Source organism: Malaya genurostris, chromosome 2 (genome assembly GCF_030247185.1).
Source record: "Malaya genurostris strain Urasoe2022 chromosome 2, Malgen_1.1, whole genome shotgun sequence".
NCBI classification, from domain to species: Eukaryota; Metazoa; Arthropoda; class Insecta; order Diptera; family Culicidae; genus Malaya; species Malaya genurostris.
In genome coordinates this window covers 136,169,481-136,196,742 of record NC_080571.1, presented here as the reverse complement: position 1 = coordinate 136,196,742, position 27,262 = coordinate 136,169,481, and the positions used below count along the sequence as shown (strand labels likewise).

Genomic DNA, 27,262 nt, shown 5'->3' with positions numbered 1-27,262 from the left:
TTAGGTTGATTTGGCACAGGTAAGTGATTCATTTCTTTCTAGTGGCGACGAGATAGGCAGCAGACATATTTTTGATACAGGTCGAGTGTAACGACCGGTAGGTGTTAGTAATGTCACTACGCGTGTTGTTCCGTCGTCACCAGGATGAAGTTGAATTATTCGTCCAGTTTTCCAGCTCATCGGTGGGGCATTTTCGTCCTTAATTATTACCAACTGATTTTCTTGTAGGTGCACAGGCGGATTGTACCATTTTGTACGGGTTTGTAATGTTGATAAATATTCAAGATGCCATCGTTTCCACAGTTGTTGGTATAATTTTTGCGTTTGTTGCCATTGTCGTAATCGGTTGAAGGGAATATCAATTACATTATTGTCCGGGACAGCCTTGAGCGCGGTGCCAACTAAAAAATGTCCTGGGGTAAGTACTTCATAATCGCTTGCGTCATCGGACATTGGCACAATCGGTCTGGAGTTGAGACAGCATTCGATTTGTGTCAGCAGTGTTTCCATAGAATCGTAGGCAAGTGTATGAGTGCCAAGAACTCGAACGAAATGTTTTTGCGCTGATGATAATGCGGCTTCCCATAGGCCACCGAAATGCGATGCTTTTGGTGGATTGAAATGCCACTGAATTCCATTGTCAGCACATTCTTGAGCGATTTGTTGATTATGCCCTTTGGTTTTAACTAGTTGACGAAGTTCGTTGGCTGCTCCGATAAAGTTTCGACCGTTGTCGCTGTATATTTCTGAGCACAAACCACGACGTGAGACAAATCTACGTAGCGCTTCGATGAATTTTGCGGTGCTTAAATCGCCAGCAAGTTCAAGGTGCACAGCCTTCGTTGCAAAACACACAAAAACTGCTACATATGCCTTGGTAGGTGCAGCTCGTCGATGCGGTGGTTTTAGCTGAATAGGTCCCCAATAATCAACGCCGGTAACTGTGAATGGTCGAGTTGCAGTTACTCGTGATGCAGGTAATTCAGCCATAAATTGCTCTACAAGCTCGGAAGCAAACTACGCATTGATGAACAATTCGACGTACAAGTGTTCTGCCCCCGGTGATCCAATATCGTAAGCGAAGTAGGTTGAGCAGAAGTTGAGGCGCTGCGTGCAGATGTTTTTCGTGATGGTAGCGCACGAGTAAAACTGAGAATTGATGCGATGCTGGGAGAAGAATTTGATGTTTGCTGTCATATTGCTGACTTGATTTTCCAAGTCTGCCACCGATTCGAATGAGTTGATCTGCATCTATGAACGGGTGAAACCAACGTATACGAGATTTGGAGGACACTGGTTGCGCATGCTGAAGGGCTTCATACTCGTTACCAAATGTTTGCTGCTGAATCAGTCGGATAATCGCCGTTTCTGCTTCTTTGTACTCTTTTGCCGTTAATTTTTCAGCTTCTGCCGCTCTCGTTGAATTCCTCCGACAGTTTTGCAAAAATCGACGACAATATGCTAGTACTCGAATCATACGCTGGAAATTAGAGAAGTTTTCTATAAACTGGTCGATGAATGATGGCTCGACGCGGGTAGATACTATTGCGGCTGGTGTCTTTCGTGCTTCTGCGAGAGCTTCAGGATGGTCAATGTCGTCGAGTCGTTGAGATGGCCAGTCGATTTGTTCCTTATGCAACCATGGAGATCCCCGCCACCACAAATCACATCGAAGAAGATTTGCTGCATCAAGGCCTCTTGAAATGTGATCTGCTGGATTTTGTTGACCTGCAACGTGATTCCAAGGGCAATTTCTGGATGCGGTTTGTATCTTGGAGACTCGGTTTGCTACGAAAGTTGTCCATTTTGACGGAGCGGACTTCAGCCAACACAAAACGATTGTAGAATCGACCCAAAAGTATGATTCGGCGTTGATTTGCAGCGATGACTTGACCTTTGATGTAATTCCGCAGATAGCAGAGCCCCGCATAGTTCTAATCGCGGAATGCTTTGCTTTTTTAATGGTGCCACTTTCGATTTCGCTGTCAGCAATTGAACTTTAACTGTGCCTGAGGCATCTGTAGAGCGAACGTAAACACACGCCCCATACGCGTATTCTGAAGCATCAGAGAAAAAGTGCAGTTGAACTGAAATATATTGAGAAAGCAGAATGCACCTGTCAATGCGTAGATCATTTAGTAGCGAGAGTTGCGATTGATAGTGGTACCAGCGATTCTTGATGGCTGGTGGAAGATCGTTATCCCAGTCCCAAGCCTTGTTGTCCTTATCTTTCAATGCCCAGAGTTTCTGCATGAAGACCTTTGCGGTGGCAACGACGGGTCCAACAAGTCCAAGTGGGTCAAACAAGCGAGCGATGTACGATAAAACTATGCGTTTCGTGAGTATTGTATCCGTTGATGGCGGAAGCTGGATTCTGTAACGCAACTGATCCGTTGATGGTTCCCAAAGCAAGCCAAGAGTTTTTATACATTTATCTCGGTCTAAGTCAACTGTTTCTCGTAGAGCCCGATCTTCAGGCGGAATACCTTCTAAAACTGTTGGCTCATTGGACGCCCATTTTCGAAGTTCAAATCCACCCTTCGATAACAGTTCGTTGAGTTGTTTACGAATCTCTATTGTTTCTTCAATGTTTCCTCCACCCGAAAAAAGGTCGTCGACGTAGAAGTCTTTGCGAAGAACTTCGGCTGCCTTGGGATAATTGTTGTGTTCGTCGTCGGCCAGCTGCTGAAGAACTCGCGTGGCAAGATATGGAGCGCTGGCTGTACCGTAGGTTACGGTCTTGAGTTCGTAGGTTTCCATCGGACTGTCGGGGGAAACGCGCCAGACAATCCTCTGCAGTGAGGTGTCCTGCTCGCCAACCAGTACTTGGCGATACATCTGCTTGATATCTGCTATTAACATGACTGGATGAGTTCGAGAGCGCATGATGATTGAGCGAAGATCTTCTTGGACGGTTGGTCCAACCATAAGCGCATCATTTAGTGATGGACCGTTTGGGGTTTTGCACGATGCGTCAAATACCACTCTCAATTTAGTTGTAGTGCTATCTTCACGTATTACAGCATGATGCGGAAGATGATAACATACAGGCGGAGTTGTGTCGTTCTCGTCCACACGCTGCATGTGTCCTAAGGAATGATATTCTTCGACGAAGGCTCGATACTGTTGATGCAAATCGAAGTTACGATGCAGACGAGATTCTAGTTGATAGAAACGACGGAGAGCAGTTCGACGGTTGTCGACGAGAGTAGCTAGAACGTCTTGCTTCAGTGGTAGACGAACAACGTATCGCCCTTCTGAGTTGCGGGTTACGGTACGACGAAAATGTTCTTCGCAGGCAGCTTCTTCAACAGAATGGCAAGGTGAAACGTTGTCTTCTTCGATTGACCAAAATTTCTCTAGTAAATGGTGAACATCGTTGACGGTAGCAAGATTCGAAACAATAGGAGTTGTTGATTGACAACTTGTGGACCTTCCTGACACTACCCAGCCAAGAACGGAGTTTACGAGTACTGGAAGATTGTCACCGAGTGGAATTCTACCAGAAACCTTGAATAAATCGAAGAAAATTTCCGCTCCTAGGATTAGATCTATCGAACTGGTACTATAAAATGATGGGTCGGCTAGCTGTATGCTCGGTGGAATCTCCCAAGACGAGACATCAACTGATGTTGACGGTAAATCGATGGTAATCCTCGGAAGAACTAGAAATTCCAAATTAGTCGAATACCTTCCAGTGCGAGAGCGAATTGTAGATAGTAATTTATGACGAGCTTGCGTTGATGATTGACCAATACCAGCAATAGGCAGGTTAATTTTCCTTCTCTTGACTTTGATAGACTGAGCGAACGACTCGGTGACGAAACAGCATTCGCTGCCAGAGTCCAACAGCGCACGTGCCATGTGCTCGTTTCCATTGTCGTCGACCACGATGATCACAGCAGTAGCAAGTAAAATTGTCTTTCTCCCTTCACTAGCAGAAGCGAAGCTGGCTGGTTCGACTAATGATGCTGACACCAGTGCAGAGGGTTGAATGCTGGTGTTATCAGTGGATATGGATTTCTCATCTTTGACGTTATGTGGTTTCATATTTGAGTTAGCAACTGGTGAACTCGTACAAAGTTGAGTATGATGACGACCTCTACACCTACGACAAGTGCTAGTTGATGAGCATTCCTTCGCCTGATGGCCCCTTCGCAAACAGTTTCGACACAGATGATGACGACGAACTTCCTTATCTTTATCCTCTAGACTCATCTTGGAGAACAATGTACACTGGTAGACGGGATGATGCTCATTGCAAACGACGCATTTCCTAACGTTGAACTGTGTAGCATTATTGCTTGTGATTGGTCGTTGATTATGTTTTTTCACTTGACCGGAAATGGAGACATCTACCGTAGTACCCTGAATGCTCTGAAGCACAGTGACTCTGCGTTGAATGAATGCCGTCAGGTCTCGGAACGAAATCGCATCCTTCGTCGATGAAAATTCTTCCCAGTCTCTTCTAGTTGTTGGGTCGAGGCGAACACTCAGCATCCGAATCAGCAGTATGTCCCAAAACTGGACCTTCTCCCCTAGTTGCTGTAGCACCTTGACGTTGGCTTCAAACTTCTCTACCAGCGAATGTAAATCAGAAGCAGATTCTTTACGAAGCGACGGAAATTCAAACAAAGCATCAACATATGTCTGCTTCAAACGAGTGGGGTTCTGATAATGTTCAATCAGTAAATTCCAAGCAACCGCATAATTGTTTGCGCTCAGTGGAATGGTTTGTATTAATTTTAAGGCATCGCTCGACAATGACGAACGCAAATAATAAAACTTTTGAATATTTGAGAGATCGACTGACGAATGCACCAACGAAACGAACAAATCGTGAAAATTTAGCCAATTGTCAAGATTTCCATTGAAAACGGGAAGTTTTACGTCGGGCAAACGCACCTGCGATGCCGACGGAGGGACACGACTTGTTGATGCAGAACTAGATACGCACTGTGCATTGATTTTATTTTTTGCCAGCAGAAATCCCTTACTGCGATAATAGGCCGACTCATAGTCCATGCGTAGCTTCAGCTGCTCATCCAAACTGGCTTCGTCGAGAGACTCCAGTTCCGCTTGGACCGTATTTAAGTCAGCCCAGAGCTTGATGATGCTCTCTAGGCGAACAGGTATTTCATCGGCGTGATGTTCTTCATCGTAATCGTCTACGAACTTCGTGATGGCGTTGAATGACGTCAGCAAACTTCTCTGCCTCAGTTTCAGCCCCTTAATACGCCGATCGGTAGCCATTTTCACGGTGACACGAATCTGCAAATCGAAAGACCGCGCAGCACAAACTTAATGGGTTAAATGTAGTGGAACCCTAATTACCTTTAAAAGGCAATTGATTGCCTTGTATAAATGCAAATGCAACGAATTTCCTTCACCGTCTCCTGGTGGCGATCTGGATTTCAGCAACAACTAGTAGTTTTCGCCGAAAATATTTCAAATGCTGTTTAAACTGCCTTCTTCCGTTAAGTGATCAGGAGTGAAACGTTGCTACCGACAGCGTTGACACGAGCACCAAATAAGAAATTTACCGGTTCTGAAAACAGAAGACCGCGTAGCTCAAACGATGCAATATGTGAAATTTGAAACCCTAATTACCTTGTACAGGCAATTAGCATGCCTTGTATTTATGAAACTGAAGCAGCTATCCTCGATTCGGCGAAAGCAGTAGAAATTTTATCACACAAGAATTGTTCTCCGATGGCGTCTTAAACCGGATCAATAGCTAGTAGAATGGCGGACAGCGTCCCACAGAGCGTCAAGAATGGCGGACGAAACGGCGTCGCAGCGAGCGTCACGATGGTGGATAAACGGAGTTCGACGCTTATCCGGTTCGAAGGACCAAATGTCGAGTAGCACAGGGAGAACAGCAGAAGAACTTACGGTTTTTATTACAGAGCGACGATAGTGTACGGTGGCTGCAGTTTTATGCACTTCTACGTGGGACTGACGGACTTCGGAGATTCGACGATGATCCGGTGCAGTAATTCCCGAAAAGCTTATTTTATTGACTTCACTCTCACTTTTTGCATTAAAACTACTATATTATATTTAACTTAGCTAACTTTTACATTTATAATTAATTTAACTAAATTTGATGTGACGGGTTAAATTCGCGCACTCTGCCTTACATACTGTTCTATACACTTCACTCGCTGGGTTGACGTCTTCCTTGATCAGCTGACGAATAAGAGAATTTTATGTGGTCGGCGACCCTTTTTATAATGGTGTGTCCGGAAACACAGGTTGTCCATCATGGCTGTCCTATCTTATGTTTCGGTGAGACGATCGATGAACGTGAGATGGCGAGTGAGATATTGAGATCTTCTCTCTGCGACGACAATCAGATGGCGCGCGGATGTAACATTTTCGGCATGCACGAACAGAAAATAATCAACCTTTTTTAAGGCTAGCTATTCAAAGAACTATTCTTCGAACTATTCAGTCTTTGTTAAGACTACCGCAAAATCAGTCTTTATCAAGACTTTTCGAAATTAGGAGTCTAATCGAAGACTAATTTAGGATAGTTAATTTAATTTCGAATTTCATTCATTTCAAAAATGTCTGCGCCCAACCGGAAGGGCAACAAGCCTAAGGCTAAAAATAATTCAATACGGAATAAATCACAATTCGTTATTCAACATTTTTCTAATAACATTTATGATCTTATAGAATCTGAATGTAAAATAAATAAAAATAAATTACGAGATTCTTCCTGAATCCGATTGTAGCGACATAGAAGAAAATTCTTCAAAAATTCCCAAAATGGACGCCCGTCGTTCTGGGAAGAAACAATAATCTATGCCTCCAGTTACGGTGATGATTTCCGACTTCAAAGCATTCCGTACTGAGCTTTCTACTTTTCTCCCGGAAGTAAAAGTTTCATTTCAAATCGGACGAAGAGAAGAATGTCGAGTCTTGGTTGATGGATTGGAAGATTACGAACGTCCGATATTTGTCCGAGAAACTTCATAAATTTTATTCATATGATATAAAATCATTCCTTTCGTGACCGTCGTATCGATCGGATGGTAGTTTGCATTAGAGCAGCTGTGCGTTAATCCATTCTAATCCGTTTCAAGGTCATTTAATATCAGATCTTTTGTCGTGAGCTTGTGCGGTAGATCAATACAGTATAAACAATAAATACCGTTAGACAGTGCCGGGTGCTATTGTGTTAAAACAATAAGAACAGTGAATCGACGTTTAGTGTGGTGCCGTGAACCGGTGCTGTGTGCATATTTATTCTCGGAGGTCGTTGTAACTAACGCTTGGCCTCAGCGGCCGAGTTGCTACGGATCATTAGCTAAGTATAATATTTTTTCCCTTCGTGTCCCTTTATCGTCTTATATTTTGACTCCCCCTATAATTTGCGCGGAACCTCAACCGCGCTATGGCAAGTCCATTAAATTCTCCCCTGTCCCCCGAAGATAAAATGGAAACAGATTTTAAATCTGCCCCAAATAGTAAAACTCACCGGGTTAAACAGTATCCCGAAGAGCCTTCACCCTCGGCCGGCCTTTATGTGGTTTATTTTCGGACCAAAGAGAAGAATAAACCGCTTAATATTTTGAAAATATCTAAAGACTTGGAGTCGAAATATGCAACATTGAAATCTATTTCAAAAATTCGTCCCGATAAGCTCAGGGTCTCGTTGACCAGTCTGAAACATGCTAATGAGATCGCTCGAAACGATCACTTTACGCGGGACTACCGCGTCTACATACCAGCTCGCGAAGTCGAGATAGACGGAGTGATCACGGATCCAAGTCTGACATGCGAGGACATTCTCAAACATGGGGTCGGATGTTTTAAAGATCCCTTGCTTAAGAATGTCAAGATACTGGACTGCAAACGTTTGCATTCAGTATCGATCGCCGCGGATGGGACAAAGTCTTATCCCCACTCGGACTCGTATCGGGTGACCTTCTCCGGCTCGGCTTTGCCGAAATTCGTTCTCCTGGCCAGGGTTCGTCTACCTGTACGACTTTTCGTACCACGGGTAATGAATTGCACTAGTTGTCAACAACTAGGACACACAGCTTCCCATTGTGGAAATCGGCCCCGCTGCTCGAAGTGTGGAGAGAGTCATGCGGATGGCGTTTGCGACAGAAACATTGAAAAGTGTCTTTATTGTGGGGCGGCCCCGCATGACCTCACAGCATGTTCTGCGTATAAATTGCGTGGAGATCATTTGAAACGATCTCTCAAGCAACGATCAAACCGCTCGTTCGCAGAAATGCTGAAAATCGCCACACCACCTGAACAGAACCCCTACACCTGTTTGTCTACGGACGATTGCGACTCTGACGATCCTCAAGAAGGTACATCTTCAACTGTCCCTCGTAGTTTTAGGAAGAGGAAAAATATATCATCTCCTAAACTCCCTAGAAAGGGTTCGAAGATATCTCTTGAAGGCCCTCCAAAAGTAACAGCAGAAGGAAGTGTTGGTAAAAAAAACGAAAAGAAGAAGCCAAAAGCTCCTAGTTCCGGAGACTTGATATCGGAGAAAGAATATCCAACACTTCCGGGGACACCCAAAACCCCGAAAGTCCCCAAGGAACCAGAAAACACATCAAGTGCTGGACTTGTAAAATTCAGTGACATTGTGGACTTTATATTTTCCGTCTTCAACATTTCTGACCCCCTAAAAGGTATTTTGATGACTTTCCTGCCAAAAGTTAAAATGTTTTTGATGCAGCTGACTGCAAAATGGCCCCTCCTCTCAGCAATCGTTTCCTTCGATGGCTAATTTTTCGAACGAGGTCAAGGATTCGATCACTGTTTTACAGTGGAACTGTAGAAGTATCATCCCGAAAATAGATCCTTTTAAATACTTAGTAAATAATCTGAAATGTGACGCATTTGCATTGTGCGAAACTTGGTTAACTTCTGATGTATCACTAAACTTCCACGATTTTAACATTATTCGCCTGGATCGAGATAATCCCTACGGAGGAGTACTTTTGGGGATCAAAAAGTGCTATTCCTTCTTTCGAATTAACCTCCCCTCGATATCAGGTATTGAAGTTGTCGCATGTCATGTCACAATTAAAGGCAAGGACCTTTGTATTGCTTCCATCTATATTCCCCCTAGAGCCTCAGTTGGGTACCACTGGCTCAGCAGTATCATGCAACTTCTTCCCGCACCGACGTTAGTTTTAGGAGACTTTAACTCTCACGGTGCGGGATGGGGTTGTCTTCATGATGATAACAGATCAGCTATGATCCATGATATTTGCGACAACTTCAATATGACAATCTTGAATACGGGAGAAATGACACGAATTCCCGCACCACCAGCAAGACCAAGTGCGCTGGACTTATCCCTCTGCTCGACATCGCTACGGTTGGATTGCACGTGGAAGGTAATCCCTGATCCCCACGGTAGCGATCATCTGCCTATCGTAATTTCAATCGCCAGCGGATTAAGACCATCGGAAACAATCAATGTTTTGTATGACCTCACACGAAATATTGATTGGAAATGCTACGCAATATCGATATCTGAGAAACTAGAAACAACACAAGAACTTCCTCCGGAGGAAGAGTATACGTTTATGGCTGGCTTGATTCTCGACACTGCGATTCAAGCTCAGACGAAACGTATACCCGGCGCGAGTACTAACATTCGTCCTCCCAACCCGTGGTGGGACAAAGAGTGCTCATCACTGAATGCGGAAAGATCTTTAGCATTCAAAAAGTTCAGAAAATATGGAACACCTGATAATTATAGAAATTACGCAGCGCTAGATAAGCAAATGAAGAACTTAGTTAAAGCAAAGAAACTAGGTTACTGGCGACGGTTTGTTGACGGATTAACAAAAGAAACATCGATGAGCACTCTTTGGAACACAGCCCGACGAATGCGCAACCAAAACACAACGAACGAAAGCGAGGAATATTCTAACCGCTGGATATTCGATTTCGCTAAAAAAGTATGTCCTGATTCTGTTCCGGAACAGAAGATATCCCGCGCCGCGACTTCGAATACAAACGAAACACCGTTTTCGATGGTAGAGTTCTCACTTGCGCTCTTGTCGTGTAACAATAAGGCCCCGGGGCTAGACAGAATTAAATTCAACTTGTTGAAAAATCTTCCTGACTCTGCCAAAAGGCGCTTGCTGAATTTGTTTAACAAGCTCCTCGAGGGTAATATTGTTCCACACGACTGGAGACAAGTGAGAGTTATCGCCATTCAAAAACCTGGGAAACCAGCCTCCGATCACAATTCGTATCGGCCGATTGCTATGCTTTCCTGTATCCGGAAGTTGTTCGAAAAAATGATTCTCTTCCGTCTAGACAATTGGGTCGAGACTAATGGTTTACTTTCAGATACACAATTCGGCTTCCGCAGGGGTAAAGGAACGAACGATTGTCTTGCGTTGCTCTCAACCGAAATTCAAATGGCATTTGCTCGTAAAGAACAAATGGCATCAGTATTCCTAGATATCAAGGGGGCTTTTGATTCAGTTTCTATAAATATCCTATCTAAGAAGCTGCACCAGCATGGTCTTTCGCCGGTTTTGAATACCTTTTTACATAATCTATTGTCCGAGAAACACATGTATTTTGCACATGGTGATTTGTCGACAATACGATTCAGTTACATGGGTCTTCCTCAGGGCTCATGCTTAAGCCCCCTTTTATATAACTTTTACGTAAACAACATTGATGAATGTATCAACACATCTTGCACGCTAAGACAACTTGCCGACGACAGCGTTGTGTCCATTATAGGACCCAAAGCTGCCGATCTCCAAGGACCATTACAAGATACCCTCGACAACTTGTCGACATGGGCTCTTCAAATGGGTATCGAGTTCTCTACGGAGAAAACTGAGCTGGTCGTATTTTCAAGAAAGCGAGAACCAGCACAACTACAGCTTCAACTAGGGGGTGGAACCATAGCTCAGGTCTTCACATTTAAATATCTCGGGGTCTGGTTCGACTCCAAAGGCACCTGGGGATGTCACATTAGATATCTGAAACAAAAATGCCAGCAGAGAATCAATTTTCTTCGCACAATAACCGGAACTTGGTGGGGTGCAAACCCAGGAGACCTGATCAGGCTGTACCAAACAACGATATTGTCCGTAATGGAATATGGATGCTTCTGCTTCCGATCTGCCGCGAACACCCATTTCATTAAACTGGAAAGAATTCAGTATCGTTGTTTGCGTATTGCCTTAGGTTGCATGCAGTCGACTCATACGATGAGTCTCGAAGTGCTCGCGGGCGTCTTACCGTTGAAAAACCGATTCTGGGATCTCTCATATCGATTGCTAATCCGATGCGATATCTTAAATCCGATGGTGATTGAAAACTTCGAAAGGCTTGTCGAGCTCAATTCTCAGACCCGTTTTATGTCCTTGTATTTTGATTACATGGCTCAGAATATTAATCCTTCTTCGTTTGTTTCCAACCGTGCTCATTTCTTGGATACTACTAATTCTACTGTGTTTTTCGACACATCCATGAGAGAAGAAATTCGTGGAATTCCGGACCACGTGCGCCCTCAAGTGGCCCCAAATATTTTTTATAATAAATTTAGAACAGTCAACTGTGAAAAGATGTTTTACACTGACGGATCAAACATCAACAGGTCCACAGGCTTCGGAATCTTCAATCAGAACATCACCGCTTCGTACAAACTCAGTGATCCGGCTTCAGTCTACGTCGCAGAATTAGCTGCTATTCAGTACACCCTCGAGATCATTGAAACCTTGCCCAAAGACCATTACTTCATTGTCACGGACAGTCTAAGTTCAATAGAAGCTCTCCGCGCAGTGAAGCCAGGAAAGTATCCCCCATATTTCCTGGGGAAAATACGGGAACATTTGAGAACTTTATCTGAACGGTCTTTTTTAATATCGTTAGTCTGGGTCCCTTCGCATTGTTCCATTCCAGGCAATGAAAAGGCAGACTCATTGGCTAAGGTGGGCGCATTAGAAGGTGATATTTATGAAAGACCAATCTGCTTCAATGAATTTTTCAGTATCTCTCGTCAGAAAACTCTCGAAAGTTGGCAAACTTCATGGAGCAATGGCGAACTGGGACGATGGCTGCATTCCATTATCCCTAGGGTATCGACGAAACCTTGGTTCAGGGGGATGAACGTGAGTCGTGACTTCATTCGTGTAATGTCTCGGCTCATGTCAAACCATTACACCTTCAACGCGCATCTCCGGCGTATTGGAATCGTGGAGAGCGGTCTCTGCGCTTGTGGTGACGGTTATCAGGACATCGAGCATGTCGTATGGACGTGTACGGAGTATCGTGACGCCAGGTCTTTATTAAAGGACTCCCTAAGGGCCCGAGGTAGACCACCTGAAGTTCCGGTCCGAGATGTGTTGGCTAGTCGGGATATCTCTTATATGCTTCTTATATACCAGTACCTCAAACACATTAATATCCAAGTGTAATCTGTTATACCTCGCTCAGAAAGTATAATCTCCACCTACAGGTTCGACACTAACATCCGCCCGATTCTCTCGATCACCGTCCCTGTCCACCATCTTCATTGGAACTAACAAGATCTTTTTTGTCACTAACTTTTCGTTCCCCCCTTCCATGTCTCTTCACCATCTCGATGGCAACTAATTAGATCTCTGTAGTTTTCAGACATTTTGTTTCCATACCCCCTATTTACCTCGGTTTTCACAATATTTACTTTTTTATTTTCTCATCTCTTCGTAACATCACCATCACCGCCTACGGTCCTACGCTCCAGACGATGACCAGCATGCGGGCCACCCGCCGGGCCTTCGTAGCCTGGGGGTGTTTCCCGCGGACCCACACGGACCGAAGGATGCGGCCAACATGGACATTTGCAAACGCCATATGGGAGACCCTCATGCAATATCCAATTCACCGGCATTACATAATGATACTATTCTAGTTTTAATATAGTCGTAATTAAGATTAGTAAATACCCTTGGCATCTTAGAGCTTAAGCAGTGTGCCTTAAAATTGTATTATAATATTGAATAAAAAAAATATGATATAAAATCAGACAGACCCTTCAAGGCTGTCTTGAAAGGCTTATCAAATGATCAAAGTACTGATGAAATCAAAAATGAACTAAAAGAACTGCTTAGTTTTGCCCCTTCCCAAGTAATACTTATGAAAAAACGAGCAAATGGTACTTTTAAACCACGCTCTGGAATTTCCCATGAACTTTACTTAATACACTTCAATCGAAGTGACGTAAACAATTTGAAAACTTTCATTTCCCACATTAAAATTCATTGGGAACATAATAAACGGCATAATCGTATTGCAAACTTAACGCAATGTCGTCGTTGCCAAGGCTTCGGCCATGGAACCAAAAATTGTCATATGGATATACGGTGCTTGAATTGTGGTAAATCGCATTTGAAAGATGTTTGTCCAATCAATGAAACCACTGATAAATTCTTATGTTCAAATTGCGATGGAGATCATAAATCCAATTATTTGAAATGTCCTGTCAGGGAAAAAAGTTGAAACGCTCGTTCGCTTAGACAGCAAGTCAAATATCTGAAAATCAAAAAACCGTTACAAATGCTACGCCTAATTCTTCTAAGGAACTTATTTCTTCGAATTTAAAAATTTGAAAAACAGGTACGCCTTCCAATTCGTCTTCTAACGAAAACAACTTATTGACAGGTAGATCGACCTCGTCATCATCTTCTTCTAATGTCAGTTACGCTAGTGTGACAGGTAGAAACTTTTCTAATGTAAATAATCAAAACACAGGAACGCCTTGCAGTTCATTTTCTACCGAAAACAATTTATTAATATTAAATCGGACAAATCATCTTCTTCTGAAGGCAATATTCCTTCAATGCTATTCGCTTCTTTAAATGAAGTCGATTTAGGCGATATAACTGAAAATAAAATGATCTACCTACAAGATCAACTTTTTCAAATGATCATCCGAGTGAATTCGACTTCATCATTTTTTAAGCATTTCAAATCGAATGGCAATTTGCAAATAATATTATAATAATATTATAATGAATTTAAAATTTAACAGTGATGTTAAATAACTATTTGAATATTTTAAATTGGAATGCTCGATCTTTGAAATCGAGTGAAGATGAATTTTATAATTTTCTCAAAGTTCATAAAATTCATATTCCCATTGTGATAGAAACTTTTCTCAAACCAAATGTCGAATTGAAAAGTAATCCACATTATGTGGTTCATCGATTTGACAGGTTTACTGGAATGGGTGGTGGAGTAGAAATTTTTGTCCTACGGTAAATTAAACATAGAATTTTACCATGGAGCATATTTGCCATTCCAATGCACCGGCGAACAATTAAATTTCTTTAAAGGTGATTTGCAAAAACTCACAAGATATCGACTGAAATTTTTCTTAATAGGGGTCTTGAATGCTAAGCATGTAACATAATAGTAATGGTAAAATATTTCATAATCAACTCTTAGCTGGTTACTTCACAGTTCTTCATCCCAGACTTTCCAACGAACTATATTCAACTATCATAGAGCTAATTGGTTGGATTACAGATCTCACATTGAAAATCATGTGGATCATGAAACTATTTTAGAAAATTCTACGGACATCGACACAGCAATTGATAATTTGAATCATTACATTATCGAAACTAGAAATCTTTCAGTTCCCAAAGATCAAACTAAATTAAATTCTCCTATCATCGATGATAATCTTCAACTGCTCATTCGGTTGAAGAATGTTAGTCGACGTTCTCGTGATCCTGCTATGAAAAACATAGTTAAGGATTTACAAAAAGAAATTAAACATAGATTTACTCTTTTGGGAAATTAAAATTTCTCTAAAGAAGTTGAACAAATTAAACCATATTCTAAACCTTTCTGGAAACTTTCTAAGGTTCTTAAGAAACCTAAGAAACCAATTCCTGCTCTCAAGGAAGGAAATCAAATACTTCTTTCAAATGGCGAAAAAGCTCAAAAACTTGCTCAGCAGTTCGATAGTGTCCACAGTTTTAATTCAAACGTTGTGAGTCCTATTGAAAATGAAGTCTCACTGAAATATTATCATATTTCAACTCAAGTGTTATTACAAGATGACATCATTGAGGTAATGATGAAATTTTTAATATTCTTATTAAAAATCTTCCCGATGTTGCCTCGAGACTCCTGGTTAAAATTTTCAACAAGTGTTTTTCATTAGCTTACTTCCCAAAAAGATGAAAAAACGCTAACGTAATTCCTATAGAAACATCAAGTTATCGACCAATTAGCTTACTTACTTCTATCAGTAAACTTTTTGAAAAAATTATCTTGTTGGAATGATATCTCATATGAATGAGAATTTAATTTGTTTTTTGCCAGAGCAGTTTGGATTTCGTCATGAACATTCAACTACTCATCAACTTGTCATAGTAACGAACATGATGAAAGCAAATAAATCTTCTAGCTTATCCACTGGAGTTGCTCTTCTAGACATAAAAAAACATACGACAGTGTTTGGCTCAAAGGTTTAATAGCAAAAATGTCTGATTTCCAGTTTCCTATTTATTTGATCAAAATGATTCAAAATTATTTAACTGATCGTACTCTTCAGGTTAGCTATCAGAAATGTAAATCTGAATTGCTACCCGTACGAGCAGGTGTTCCGCAGGGTTCGAGCGTAGCTCCAACCTTGTATAATATTTTCACTTCTGATCTTCCAAATCTACCCGTTGGTTGTCAGAAATCGCTATACTGTGACGACACAAGTCTGTTAGCCACAAGTAGAAATCTAAAAGTGATCTGCAGTCGCCTACAAAGAAGTTTAAATATTTTCAATGATTATCTGTCCAAATGGAAAATTAAACCAAATGCAGCAAAAACGCAATTAATTATCTTTCCTCATAAGCCAAGAGTTTCTTTTCATAAACCAAAAAATAATCACATTCTCAAATTGAATGGCTTGGAATTGACATGGTCTGATCAAGCAAAATACTTAGGTTTAACGTATGACAAAATACCCATTTTCAAGGAGCTAAATGACAAAAAACTCACTTTCAAGGATCACATTGAAGGAATCCAGGCAAAGTGTAATAAATATATTAAATGTTTATATCCTCTTATAAACAAAAATTCTAAGCTCTGTCTAAAAATCAAATTGTTAATTTATAAACAAGTTTTCAGACCAGCCATGCTTCATGCAGTACCAATTTGGTCAAGTTGTTGTTCCACCAGGAATAAAACGCTTCAAAGGATTCAGAATAAAATTCTGAAAATGATTTTGAAGCGTCTTCTCTGGTTTAGTACAAATGAGTTACACATAGCAGCTTGGCGCGGCGACTCTTGAAGACGGCTGGAGGAACATAAGGTCCGCCGTGAGTAGCACTGCTTTAACCGTACTAGGTGCGAGGTTATCGAATCGAGGAAATGACTGGTTTGACAGCGAATGTCTGCAGTTGGTCGAAGAGAAGAATGCAGCAAGGGCGAGGATGCTGCAACACCGCACTAGAGCGAACGAGGAACGATACAGGCAGGCACGGAACAGACAGAACACGGTTTTTCGGAGGAAAAAGCGCCACCAGGAAGACCAAGATCGCGAAGCGATGGAACTGCTGTACCGCACAAATGATACACGGAAATTCTATTAGAAGTTGAACCGCTCACGTAGAGGCTTCACGCCACAGGCCGAAATGTGCAGAGATACCAGTGGTAACCTTCTCACGAACGAACGTGAGGTGATCGACAGGTGGAAGCAGTACTATGACGAGCAGCTGAATGGCGAATCACAGGATACAGAGAACGACACAGGAATCAATCTTGGTGCACGCTCAGCCGACGACAGATTCCCAGCACCTGATCTGACGGAGATAAGTGAGGAGATCGGCAAGCTGAGGAACAACAAAGCCGCGGGCAATGACCAGTTACCAGGCGAGCTGCTCAAACATGGAGGAGAGGCACTGGCTAGAGCGCTGCACTGGATGATTTCTAAGATTTGGGAGGAGGAGATTCTACCGCAGGAATGGATGGATGGAGTGGTATGTCCCGTCTACAAAAAGGGCGATAAGCTAGATTGTTGCAATTACCGCGCAATCACATTACTCAACGTCGCCTACAAGGTACTCTCCCAAATCATTTGCGTCGTCTATCACTAATAGCTAAGGAATTCGTAGGGCCGTACCAAGCGGGATTTACTGGAGCCCGCGCCACTACGGATCACATATTCGCGATAAGACAAGGACTCCAGAAGTGTCGTGAATACAACGTACCCACGCATCACCTATTCATTGAATCAAAGCGGCATACGACACAATCGATCGAGAACATCTATGGCAGATCATGCACGAATACGGTTTCTCGGATAAACTGACGCGATTGGTCAAAGCAACGATGGATAGAGTGATGTGCTACGTCCGAGTATCTGGGACGCTATCGAGTCCCTTCTAATCTCGGAGAGGGCTACGGCAAGGTGATGGACTCTCTTGTATCTTGTTCTATATTGCCTTGGAAGGTGTGATTCGAAGAGCGAGGATCGACACGAGTGGCACGATCTTCCGAAAGTCCGTACAACTTTTTGGCTTCGCTGACGATATTTCTATTGTTACACGTAACCTTGAGAAGATGTCGGAAACCTACATCGGACTGAAAGCTGAAGCTAGGCGTATCGGACTGGCCATCAATGCGTCGAAAACAAAATACATGAGAGGAAAAGGCTCTAGAGAAGAAACACTACGCCTCCCACCACGAATATTAATAGACGGTGACGATATCGAGGTGGTATTTGGGCTCACTGGTGACCGCCGACAATGACACCAGCAGAGAAATACAGAGACGTATTTTGGCAGGGAATCGTGTGTACTTTGGACTCAGCAAAACCCTTCGATCGAGAAAAGCACGCCACCGCACGAAATGGACCATCTACAAAACGCTTATTAGACCGGTTGTTCTCTATGGCCACGAGACCTGGACTATGCTGGCAGAGGACCAACGCGCCCTCAGTGTTTTCGAAAGAAAGGTACTGAGGACTATCTATGGCGGAGTGCAGATAGAAGACGGAACGTGGAGACGGCGTATGAATCGCGAATTGCAACAGCTGCTAGGAGAACCACCTATCGTATGGACAGCTAAAATCGGACGTCTACGATGGGCTGGGCATGTCATAAGATTGTCGGACGACAGCACAGTGAAAATGGTTCTTGAATCTAATCCGACTGGTACAAGAAGAAGAGGAGCACAGCGAGCAAGGTGGATCGATCAAGTGGAGGGTGATCTCAGAAGCGTCCGTGCCTCGAGGGGCTGGCGACGAGCAGCCATGGACCGAGTTATGTAGAGATTCTTGATACAGCAAAGGACACCCCAGGCCTATAGCTGTTAGACCGACCGACCGACCAATGTCACATAATATTATAAGCAAATTCCGACAAAAATCGATGCAATCTTCAATTGAATCGATTCGTTCTCTGTATTAGTTAGTAAGATAGTATAGTTCCTTTTCCTCATTACACAATACAAGTAGGTTTAGAATTTTCCCTACACAAAAATCTCAGAATTGCGGAAGCAAATAATGTCCTCATGGTAATAAAAAAATCATGTATATAATAGGGCTGAAAAGTCACCACTTGTGGCTGAACACTCAATTTAAATCTTAATAATTTAATTTTAACTCATATTCCAATAAATAGTTATTTAAAAAACACACACATACACACACACACACACACATACACACAGACATTTTCCGATCTCGTCGAACTGAGTCGAATGGTATATAACACTATGGGTCTCCGAGGCTCCGTTCGAAAGTCGGTTTTTCCTGCAATTCTAATACCTTTCTATAGAGAAAGGCAAAAAACTATATATATATATATATATATATATATATATATATATATATATATATATATATATATATATATATATATATATATATATATATATATATATATATATATATATATATATATATATATATATATATATATATAGTACTATGGATCCAACTGACACTAAGAATCCCTCCAGGTCGGGGCTCGAACATACGACAGCTGGCTTGTAAGACCAGCGTCCTATGCATTGAACCGCCAACCCGGCGTGAAAGATCGACTACAGAAGTGATCTTAGCGAAAATAAGAGCTTCATAGAAGAGAAGCATATAAGTGCAACGAAAGACATATATAAGTTGCAAGAAACAGGCATATAAGTGGCAAGAAATTCGTTAATGAGAGGAAATCATACAACTTGGGTAATCCAGAAGGAAGGACCCATTCACACAATCTACAACCAACCTGCATTGACGACAGCCAGAACTCCAGATGAGAATCTGTAAGTAATAAACCTTTTTACTTATTAACAAAAGTGAACATTGAGTGATAAGAAGAAAGCGCTAAAACTTAGTGTAAACTTGAACTCATATTGAAGGAAAAAAAAATTCTTTTGATTTCAACTAAAGAAAATATTTTATGAACCGTGCTAAAATCTTCGATAATAACAGAGATATGGCACAAGAAATTAACGCTAACGAGCTGTTGGAGCAAATCCGCAGTCTCACAGAAAACCAAAACGTTCTAATGCAACAAATTAGTGCTATGCGCGAAAGGGCAGATGATCAGCTTTTAAACTACCGGACACCCGACCCAATAAAAAAATAGCTGCATTCAGTGACAATAAAAAAGAAACATGGCTTGAAGGACCGAGAAAACATTAGACTTATTCGGAAGTTACTTTGGGTGTCAAAGTCAAATCCATAGATACAGCGATAAAAGTACCGGAGTTGTCATGGACGACTATAAAAACTCAACCAAAGCCATAAAGTCCATGCACGTGAGAAGTTACCGATCCGAGTCTCGAGAAGGCATACAATATCACGGTACAATATGCAAACGCGGCTAATAGAATGAAACTAGATAATAAAACACCTTGTTCGAGTTCAAAACCGAATTATCAAAACAAATCTAAGACACCGCAAATTCACAACGCGACCAATCCACATAATGCTCAAAACCCCGGTTCATCAGGGAAATTCAGACTTTAAAACCAGCTATTGATAATGACGTATCCATGAGAACGGTTAGATCAAACCAAGCTAATACATACGAGGGAGAAGTAGAGATAGATAACGATACTAACCAATTAAATGAAACAGTTTTTTTAAACGTTCATAAGATTAAGATTCATAAGATAAAAATCGATAGAAAGGAGCTGACAATGCAAAAACGTTTTCCACCTCAGAATAAAATCAACTTGACCGAACAAAAATTTCAATACGTCCCAGTACAGACAGTAAAAGACGGAGACTTATGGATACAAAACGAAATAAATTTAGAAAAAATTTCTTTATTACCTGGGCTTTACCGCAGCACAAACAGAACAGGTTTTTTCAAAATCATTCCGACATTTTGTTGGAAATTAATTTAAACTAAATTTATATTAAAACAGACAAATTTCAAGTAATTCAAGAGATAAACAAGCAAGAAAGCCGCCGCTTTAAATAATTTCCTTCCGTGTAAAAAGTTAAGCATCTCTAATCAGATGAAGAATGAACACCGGCGGCACCCTTGGCACGACAAGTGGTCCTCGAAAGAGGTGGCGCATAAACCCTTTGTTCGGATAGGTGGAACGATTAGACAGACTGATATTGATAGCATCGTCGTGCACGCTACATTTTGGCGCCTAACGTGGGGCCACGTTATCTGGAAATCAATGAGATTAGTTTTAGTTCGGAGATAGGTTTATACTTCGGATATATTGATAAGATGCATAATCATTCTGTTAGATTCAATGTTATATTTGCTAGAGTTCAGTTGAGTATCACTCTTTTAATTGCTGGAGCATTGTAATTGTTGAGATGAAATATTTGTTGTACGGTAGCTAGTGTAATCGTGATGGTTATGTGTAGTGTATAGCGTAGGCATATTTAAAAATTTATTGGCGGTAAGGGCTTACGAATTTCAGAATGCTTGTCATCTGGTAGATGAGGAGGTGAATTATGAGTTGAAGATTCGGGGAAAATATGACGAGACAAGATGGAATTTAGAGATCAAACATTGATTTTTACAGAAATTGTTCTTGAAGTATTCACTGGTTCGTCGGGATTATTCCACTAGTTTGACTATTTATCAGGAATATCCAGGTATTCTAGAACGGGTAAGACATTTTGAAAGCAAATTAGACCGACAGGTAGATAAAACCATTGTTTCTCGACTCCAACATTACTTACTTCGTGTCGAGAGATGTCAAACCTCCGATCAAAAATCAATATGAATGCGAAATGAACTAGTTGATTTCATAGAGCTGATCCTAGAAAAATCTCGAGGTAAACGTGTTTCCAGATATCTCGAGAGTCGTGTGCTAAATCAGGAAACAAGCGAACTTTCTTTACCCCATACAGAAGATATAGATGTACATGGAGAACGTAAGCTACCGCTTGATCAATCCAAAGGAGATTTGGTGGTTGATAATGATTTAGGAGTTATACAGCCACTGCTAAACCAAATACTCGGGTTAGAAATAAACATCGCGGTGGTTGACCTAGCCAATCAAGGGATTGCAGTAATAAGCAAGGAAGAAATTTCCAATAACTCAGGTGAAGATTGTGGAAGAAATGTATGTTATTCCTGCTCCCTGGTTTACACCAGTTACTGCGAAAATAAATCTCTGTTAGATTTTGATAGGAAGATTAACCACGAGGCTGACGACAATCAATTGCATGCCAATTCTAACAGACATACTGCTTTGATCGAGATTGGGGATGAGAGTTTCGGAATGCAAGAGTTCACCCTAAAGATGGAAGTTATTCCCTAATCGGTCTCAAACAGTACCTGAAGCCTTAGACATGAGGAACGAAAGTTGGGAGCGTCTTGACTCTCAAATGGGATTGATGCAATCATTCTCTAAAGTTGCTGAATTGGCCTGTAATATCATAAAGATATAATATTCTGTGTTCGTGAAACTTATTTCAACGTAACGGGAAAGAGCCATTGTTTCGGACGGACGGGAATGTTGTCCCCGAAACTCACTCACAAAAAGAAGGAATGAGAGAGATCTTCTGATGTATTTACGCAGTGTGCAGATCACGCTAGATATTATAGGGAAGCCCTTGGGTATTTTTGTTTCCATATGAGAATACCCAGTTCACCCAGTCTCTCCTCCTTAATGTATATATTTTTTTGATTTTGTTTTATAGTGAGGCAACAATATGTACTATGTACCCTTTAGTGAGGCAACTATACTCACTATGTACCCTTTAGTGAGGCAACAATACATCTAACGATGTACGAAACCCATGTTTTGCGAGCTATGTATCTCTCACTTAGTGAGTACAGACAAATGCACCAAGATGCGCAAGCTCTGGTTGCCTAACATGCGTCCAACCATTTGACGTGTACCCCACAACAACATTCATTTACTGGGGACGTGTGGTTGATAAATGATAAATCAACCCTTCTTGTTAGTTGTTATTGCGCGTATAGCCTATCCCCTCGACCAGAAAGCAGAGCGAGTTCTTGGCGTTAGCCGAAACGATGAGGTATTAATACCAGAAACTCCGAGCCAATGAGGCGTTGAAGAGGAGTACCAGCAATGAGAAGCTTAGCGAGAGTTCAAGATCGGGGATGCTTGAATGATGACCGTATAAGACTCGGATGACCTTCACAAGGTCGATGACGAGCAACCACAAATCAATCGAGCTGGCAGTAACAACTAATGATAAGGGAAGCTTTCGTATTCCGGAAGAAATCCGTGGGAAAGTTTGAGGACAGGTGGGACTGTCTGTTGGGATTAGTTCGGTATTATTCCCCGAGAGCGAGATAGAAGAGGTGTTGTGCTATTCACAATCACCCCGAAAATTGTAAATATTTTTCCTTTCGGTGTAAATATTGTTAGTATGTTTACACTACATCGAGTTTTAATTCTAAGTTAGTACCTAGCTCTGTAATTTATTAGATATAGCCTGCTACACACAAACCTCCATTTACGAACCTTATATATGTATGTATGTATGTATGCTTACACACTCACCCGTCTGCATATATGTGTATATATTTATACATATAAATGATCGCGTTTACTTCACCAATATTTATATATAACAGATCGGCTGAAAAGTTCGTATCGTTTCTATGAGAGGGCGTCACTAGAATTAAATCCATACCATTTTCAGTTAGTACCAACCTTCAAAAGATACGTGTATAAATTTGACAGCTGTCTGATTATTAGTTTGTGAGATATTGCATTTTGAGTGAAGCTACTTTTGTTATTGTGAAAAAAAATGGAAAAAAGGAATTTCGTGTGTTGATGAAACACTACTTTTTGACGAAAAAAAGTGCCGCCGATACCAAAAAATGGCTTGATGAGTGTTATCCAGACTCTGCACCGGGCGAAGCAACAATTCGTAAGTGGTTTGCAAAATTTCGTACTGGTCATATGAGCACCGAAGACGATGAACGCAGTGGACGTCCAAAAGAGGCTGTTACCGATGAAAACGTGAAAAAATCCACAAAATGATTTTCAATGACCGTAAAGTGAAGTTGATCGAGATAGCTGACACCCTAAAGATATCAAAGGAACGTGTTGGACATATTATTCACGAATATTTGGATATGAGAAAGCTTTGTGCAAAATGGGTGCCGCGTGAGCTCACAATCGATCAAAAACAACAACGAATTGATGATTCTGAGCAGTGTTTGGAGCTGTTATATCGAAATAAAACCGATTTTTTTCGTCGATATATAACAATGGACGAAACATGGCTCCATCACTTCACTCCGGAGTCCAATCGACAGTCAGCTGAGTGGACTGCACGCGATGAACCGAACCCAAAGCGTGGAAAAACTCAACAATCGGCCGGTAAGGTTATGGCGTCTGTATTTTGGGATTCGCATGGTATAATTTTCATCGACTACCTTGAATAGGGAAAAACCATCAACAGTGACTATTATATAGCGTTATTAGAGCGTTTGAAGGCCGAAATTTCAAAAAACGGCCTCATTTGAAGAAGAAAAAAGTTTTGTTTCATCAAGACAATGCACCGTGTCACAAGTCGATGAGAACCATGCTGAAATTGAACGAATTGCTCCCTCATCCACCGTATTCTCCAGATTTGGCCCCCAGTGACTTTTTCCTGTTCTCAGACCTCAAGAGAATGCTTGCTGGTAAAAAATTTAGAAGCAATGAAAAGGTAATCGCTGAAACTGAGGCCTATCTTGAGGCAAAGGACAAATCGTATTACAAAAATAGTATCGAAAAGTTGGAAGATCGCTATAATCGCTGTATCGCCTCTGATGGCAATTATGTTGAATAATAAAAACGAATTTTGGAAAAAAAATGTGTGTTTCTATTAAACGATACGAACTTTTCAGCCGAACTGTTATTAAGAAATAAAAATCCTTGCTCACATGCGTACGTATAAGAATACAAATATACATATATAAAGTACGTAAATGGAGGTTTGGGCGTACTTAGAACTAGATATTTATGTTATTTATTTTATTTTTTTCTATTTTATTTATATATATAAATTTTGCACAATTATTTATAATAGGATACGCATGATTTTTTTTGGCATGCTGCTTCAATTTTTTTCATATTGCATATTTATTTTTTATGCTAAAATTTTTTTCATTATATTGCATATTTTTATTATTTTATATGCTATTTTTTCGGCATGTATATAATTTTTTTTCTTTTGCATGCTCGTGATTTTTTATTTTTCATTCTCTTCTTTACACATGTTTTGTGTGCATATATATTGTTCTGCATAAAACTTATTTAGTACAGAGATTTATGTATTTTGTTGTAATTTATTCTGTCTAAATACTAAATTACTAAATAGGGTAACAGAGGTATTTTGGTCACTTCATATATTTTGGCCCACCTAACAAACTTTATCGATTTTATCGGATTTTATCCATGTTAAGTAACCCATGTTGCATCAATTTGATGCCTATAATATTAAATTACCTATTGCGGAAGGGTTTTTAAAAGATATCACAACATTTATTGGATATTAGTACTAAGTGGGCCAAAATAAAATCAATCCTAAAGTGGGCCAAAATACCTCTGTTACCCTATTTACTGTGATCGATAGTGTTTAAATCCAACACTATTTATATAGGGACGGTCTAATAATCGTTGGGTCACTGTAGCACTGAATTTCTCGTGACCATTTCTTCCTCCATGTCCGGTTGCTCCTGAAAATCAAATAATCCTATTAGATTCTGTTCAAACACTTACCTGTTGTTGGAGTAAAACTCTCATTGTCGGTATCCAAAGGTTTCTTCAAAACCATCTACGTTCTAGTAACCTCCCGGGGGCGATGTTGGCTCCTTGTGTGTATCCTCATATGGCTTCCTATTAGTAAACCAAAGACAAAAAATCATTCATTTTCGTCTGCTAAATCTACCGTTTCGGGTGATTTATATACCTATTTCAGATAACTTACCTGTAGAATTTAAGGAATTTAATTCTTTTTAACACAACACCACACTCCACTTCAATTAAACTGTTTATATTGTTTTGACGTTTCGTTTCGTGGCTAGGTTGGTGGTTCATTGTGTATAATGTTTGAAGTTTTTTTTATGGCAAGGTATTATTATGCTCTCTTTATGTTTCATTTTGGCCGAAACAGATTCAGTGTTAGAAACATAATGTAAAGTGGGTGCATAGAGCAATGGTTAATGTTTATGTTGGCTCAGTATGTGTGTTCATGTGACCGAAATATATCTCGGTGAAGAAACCATGCTAAAACAATAGAAATTTCGTTGGGAGATAATTTGGCAGATTTCTCATTGACCGATGCATTTCGGTGTTAGAGTTACTGTCTGGGGTACGTTTATGGGATATTTTGTTGTCGTTTAGAGAGTGTTGTCCAGTAAATGTTCTGGGGTTCTCTCGAAGATAAAGCAATGTGGTAAGTTAGAAGAAGGATACCTTTCCAACTTATGATTGGAGTAGTCCGGAGATCTAACAAACCTGTTAAAGTTATGTTATGGTTGACTATCAGGTGTGTTGTAGGGGAAATCGGCTTGATCTAAAATTGTATTATTTTAGATACAATGCTATAATTTGAGGTTTATGTGTAATAGTGTGATTGAGGGTGAACTGCCAACAGAGTAGTGGACGAAACGTTGAAGATGTCCCATTTATTGTAGGTAATAGGTTAACTTCTTAATCGTAATAGTGAATAAGTCTAAGTCTTCAAAGCTCTTTTTCGGTATGCCTTCAGAGCACTTTCTCTACCAGTAGGGTTCGAAATTATTGTTGTTTTCCAATCACGAGTACGAAGTTTGGTTTCACTCCTTCAACCAAATTTTCGTAACATTAGTGGGGCTGTTATGTAGCAGTCACGTTTGTCATTATTCAAATAAGTCAGCCGCCGCTTGAAATAATTCCCTTCCGTGTAAAAAGTTCTCTAATCAGATGAAGAATGAACACCGGCGGCTAATCCACATTTCTTTGCGCATACAAACTTTTTCTCTTCTTTATATAACTGATCGGTCTCACTATATTGCAAAACAAATACGAATGGTGAGGTTTCAGTCTCCGAAGAGTTCTCTTTCGCGTAGTCTTATCAATGTTCGCCAGATAACGATTTGAACACAAAAAGGGTATTGGCGCGAGATGGTTGAATGCATAAGATTCGGGAGGGAATGAGCTAACTAATCTTAAAACTATTGTCCAAGAAGTTCGGTTTTCGAAAATACGAAACTTACTTCGGTAAAATTACGTATTTCCGGTTAGCTACGACTGAAATTCGGCATTCTGAGGGTTTGGTCTAATCCATTTTCATCTAGACCGTGGAAGAGGCTAGAGTGCGTGTTTTTTTTTGTTCCGCGGTGCGTGTTAGAAAGTACTAAATTCAAACATGAGATGTCTTTAAAATTTAGTAATAGTTCTGTTCTTAGGTGTTGCGTTTATTATTAGCAGTAGGAAGTGCGGGAAAATATCGTGTGCGTTGAAAGGAAATTATAAGATAGGTAATTTACAATGGTGCTATTCAATCACGAGACAATAAGCTCACGGAGTCGGTCAGCCGTGCGACGGCTTTTAATCCCTACTTTAGATGCTCTTCGGCTCGCCGCACCGTTCTTCTTCCAGCGACAAGCTCTAGACCCCACGCTCTGGCTTGGAAATTCTGACAATCTCCGTCAAAATCGCCAGAAGGGCGAAGTTCATCATTTTCCGCCCATCAGAGCCACACGTCACAACCAACCGGTGTGCACGTTTTTTGTTGCTGACAGCAGTCCGGCGTTCCGACACTGTCACTGTCCCGTTCTACGAAGGACGTCCAGTCGTAAACCCGTTCCGGCGTCGGCAT

The 27,262-nt window shown here is 41.0% G+C and overlaps 1 protein-coding gene across 1 annotated transcript; it reads right to left on the bottom strand.

The window, feature by feature from the left end:
• On the bottom strand, positions 1-27,262 carry LOC131428854 (uncharacterized). Its single transcript, XM_058592913.1, has 4 exons — positions 27,158-27,262; positions 2,117-5,271; positions 1,046-1,107; positions 1-941 (listed from the first exon to the last, which is right to left on the bottom strand). The coding sequence occupies exons 1-4, from the start codon at positions 27,260-27,262 to the stop codon at positions 1-3; spliced, it is 4,263 nt and encodes a 1,420-aa protein (XP_058448896.1).

Excerpts from the sequence above, each read along its gene's own strand:
- LOC131428854 (XM_058592913.1), bottom strand. The coding sequence starts at position 27,262 with ATGCCGACGCCGGAACGGGTTTACGACTGGACGTCCTTCGTAGAACGG. Across the intron at positions 5,272-27,157 it reads AACAAAAAACGTGCACACCG|ATTCGTGTCACCGTGAAAAT; the intron begins GTTGGTTGTGAC and ends TTCGATTTGCAG. Across the intron at positions 942-1,045 it reads TCACCGGGGGCAGAACACTT|TTACCGGCGTTGATTATTGG; the intron begins GTACGTCGAATT and ends GACCATTCACAG.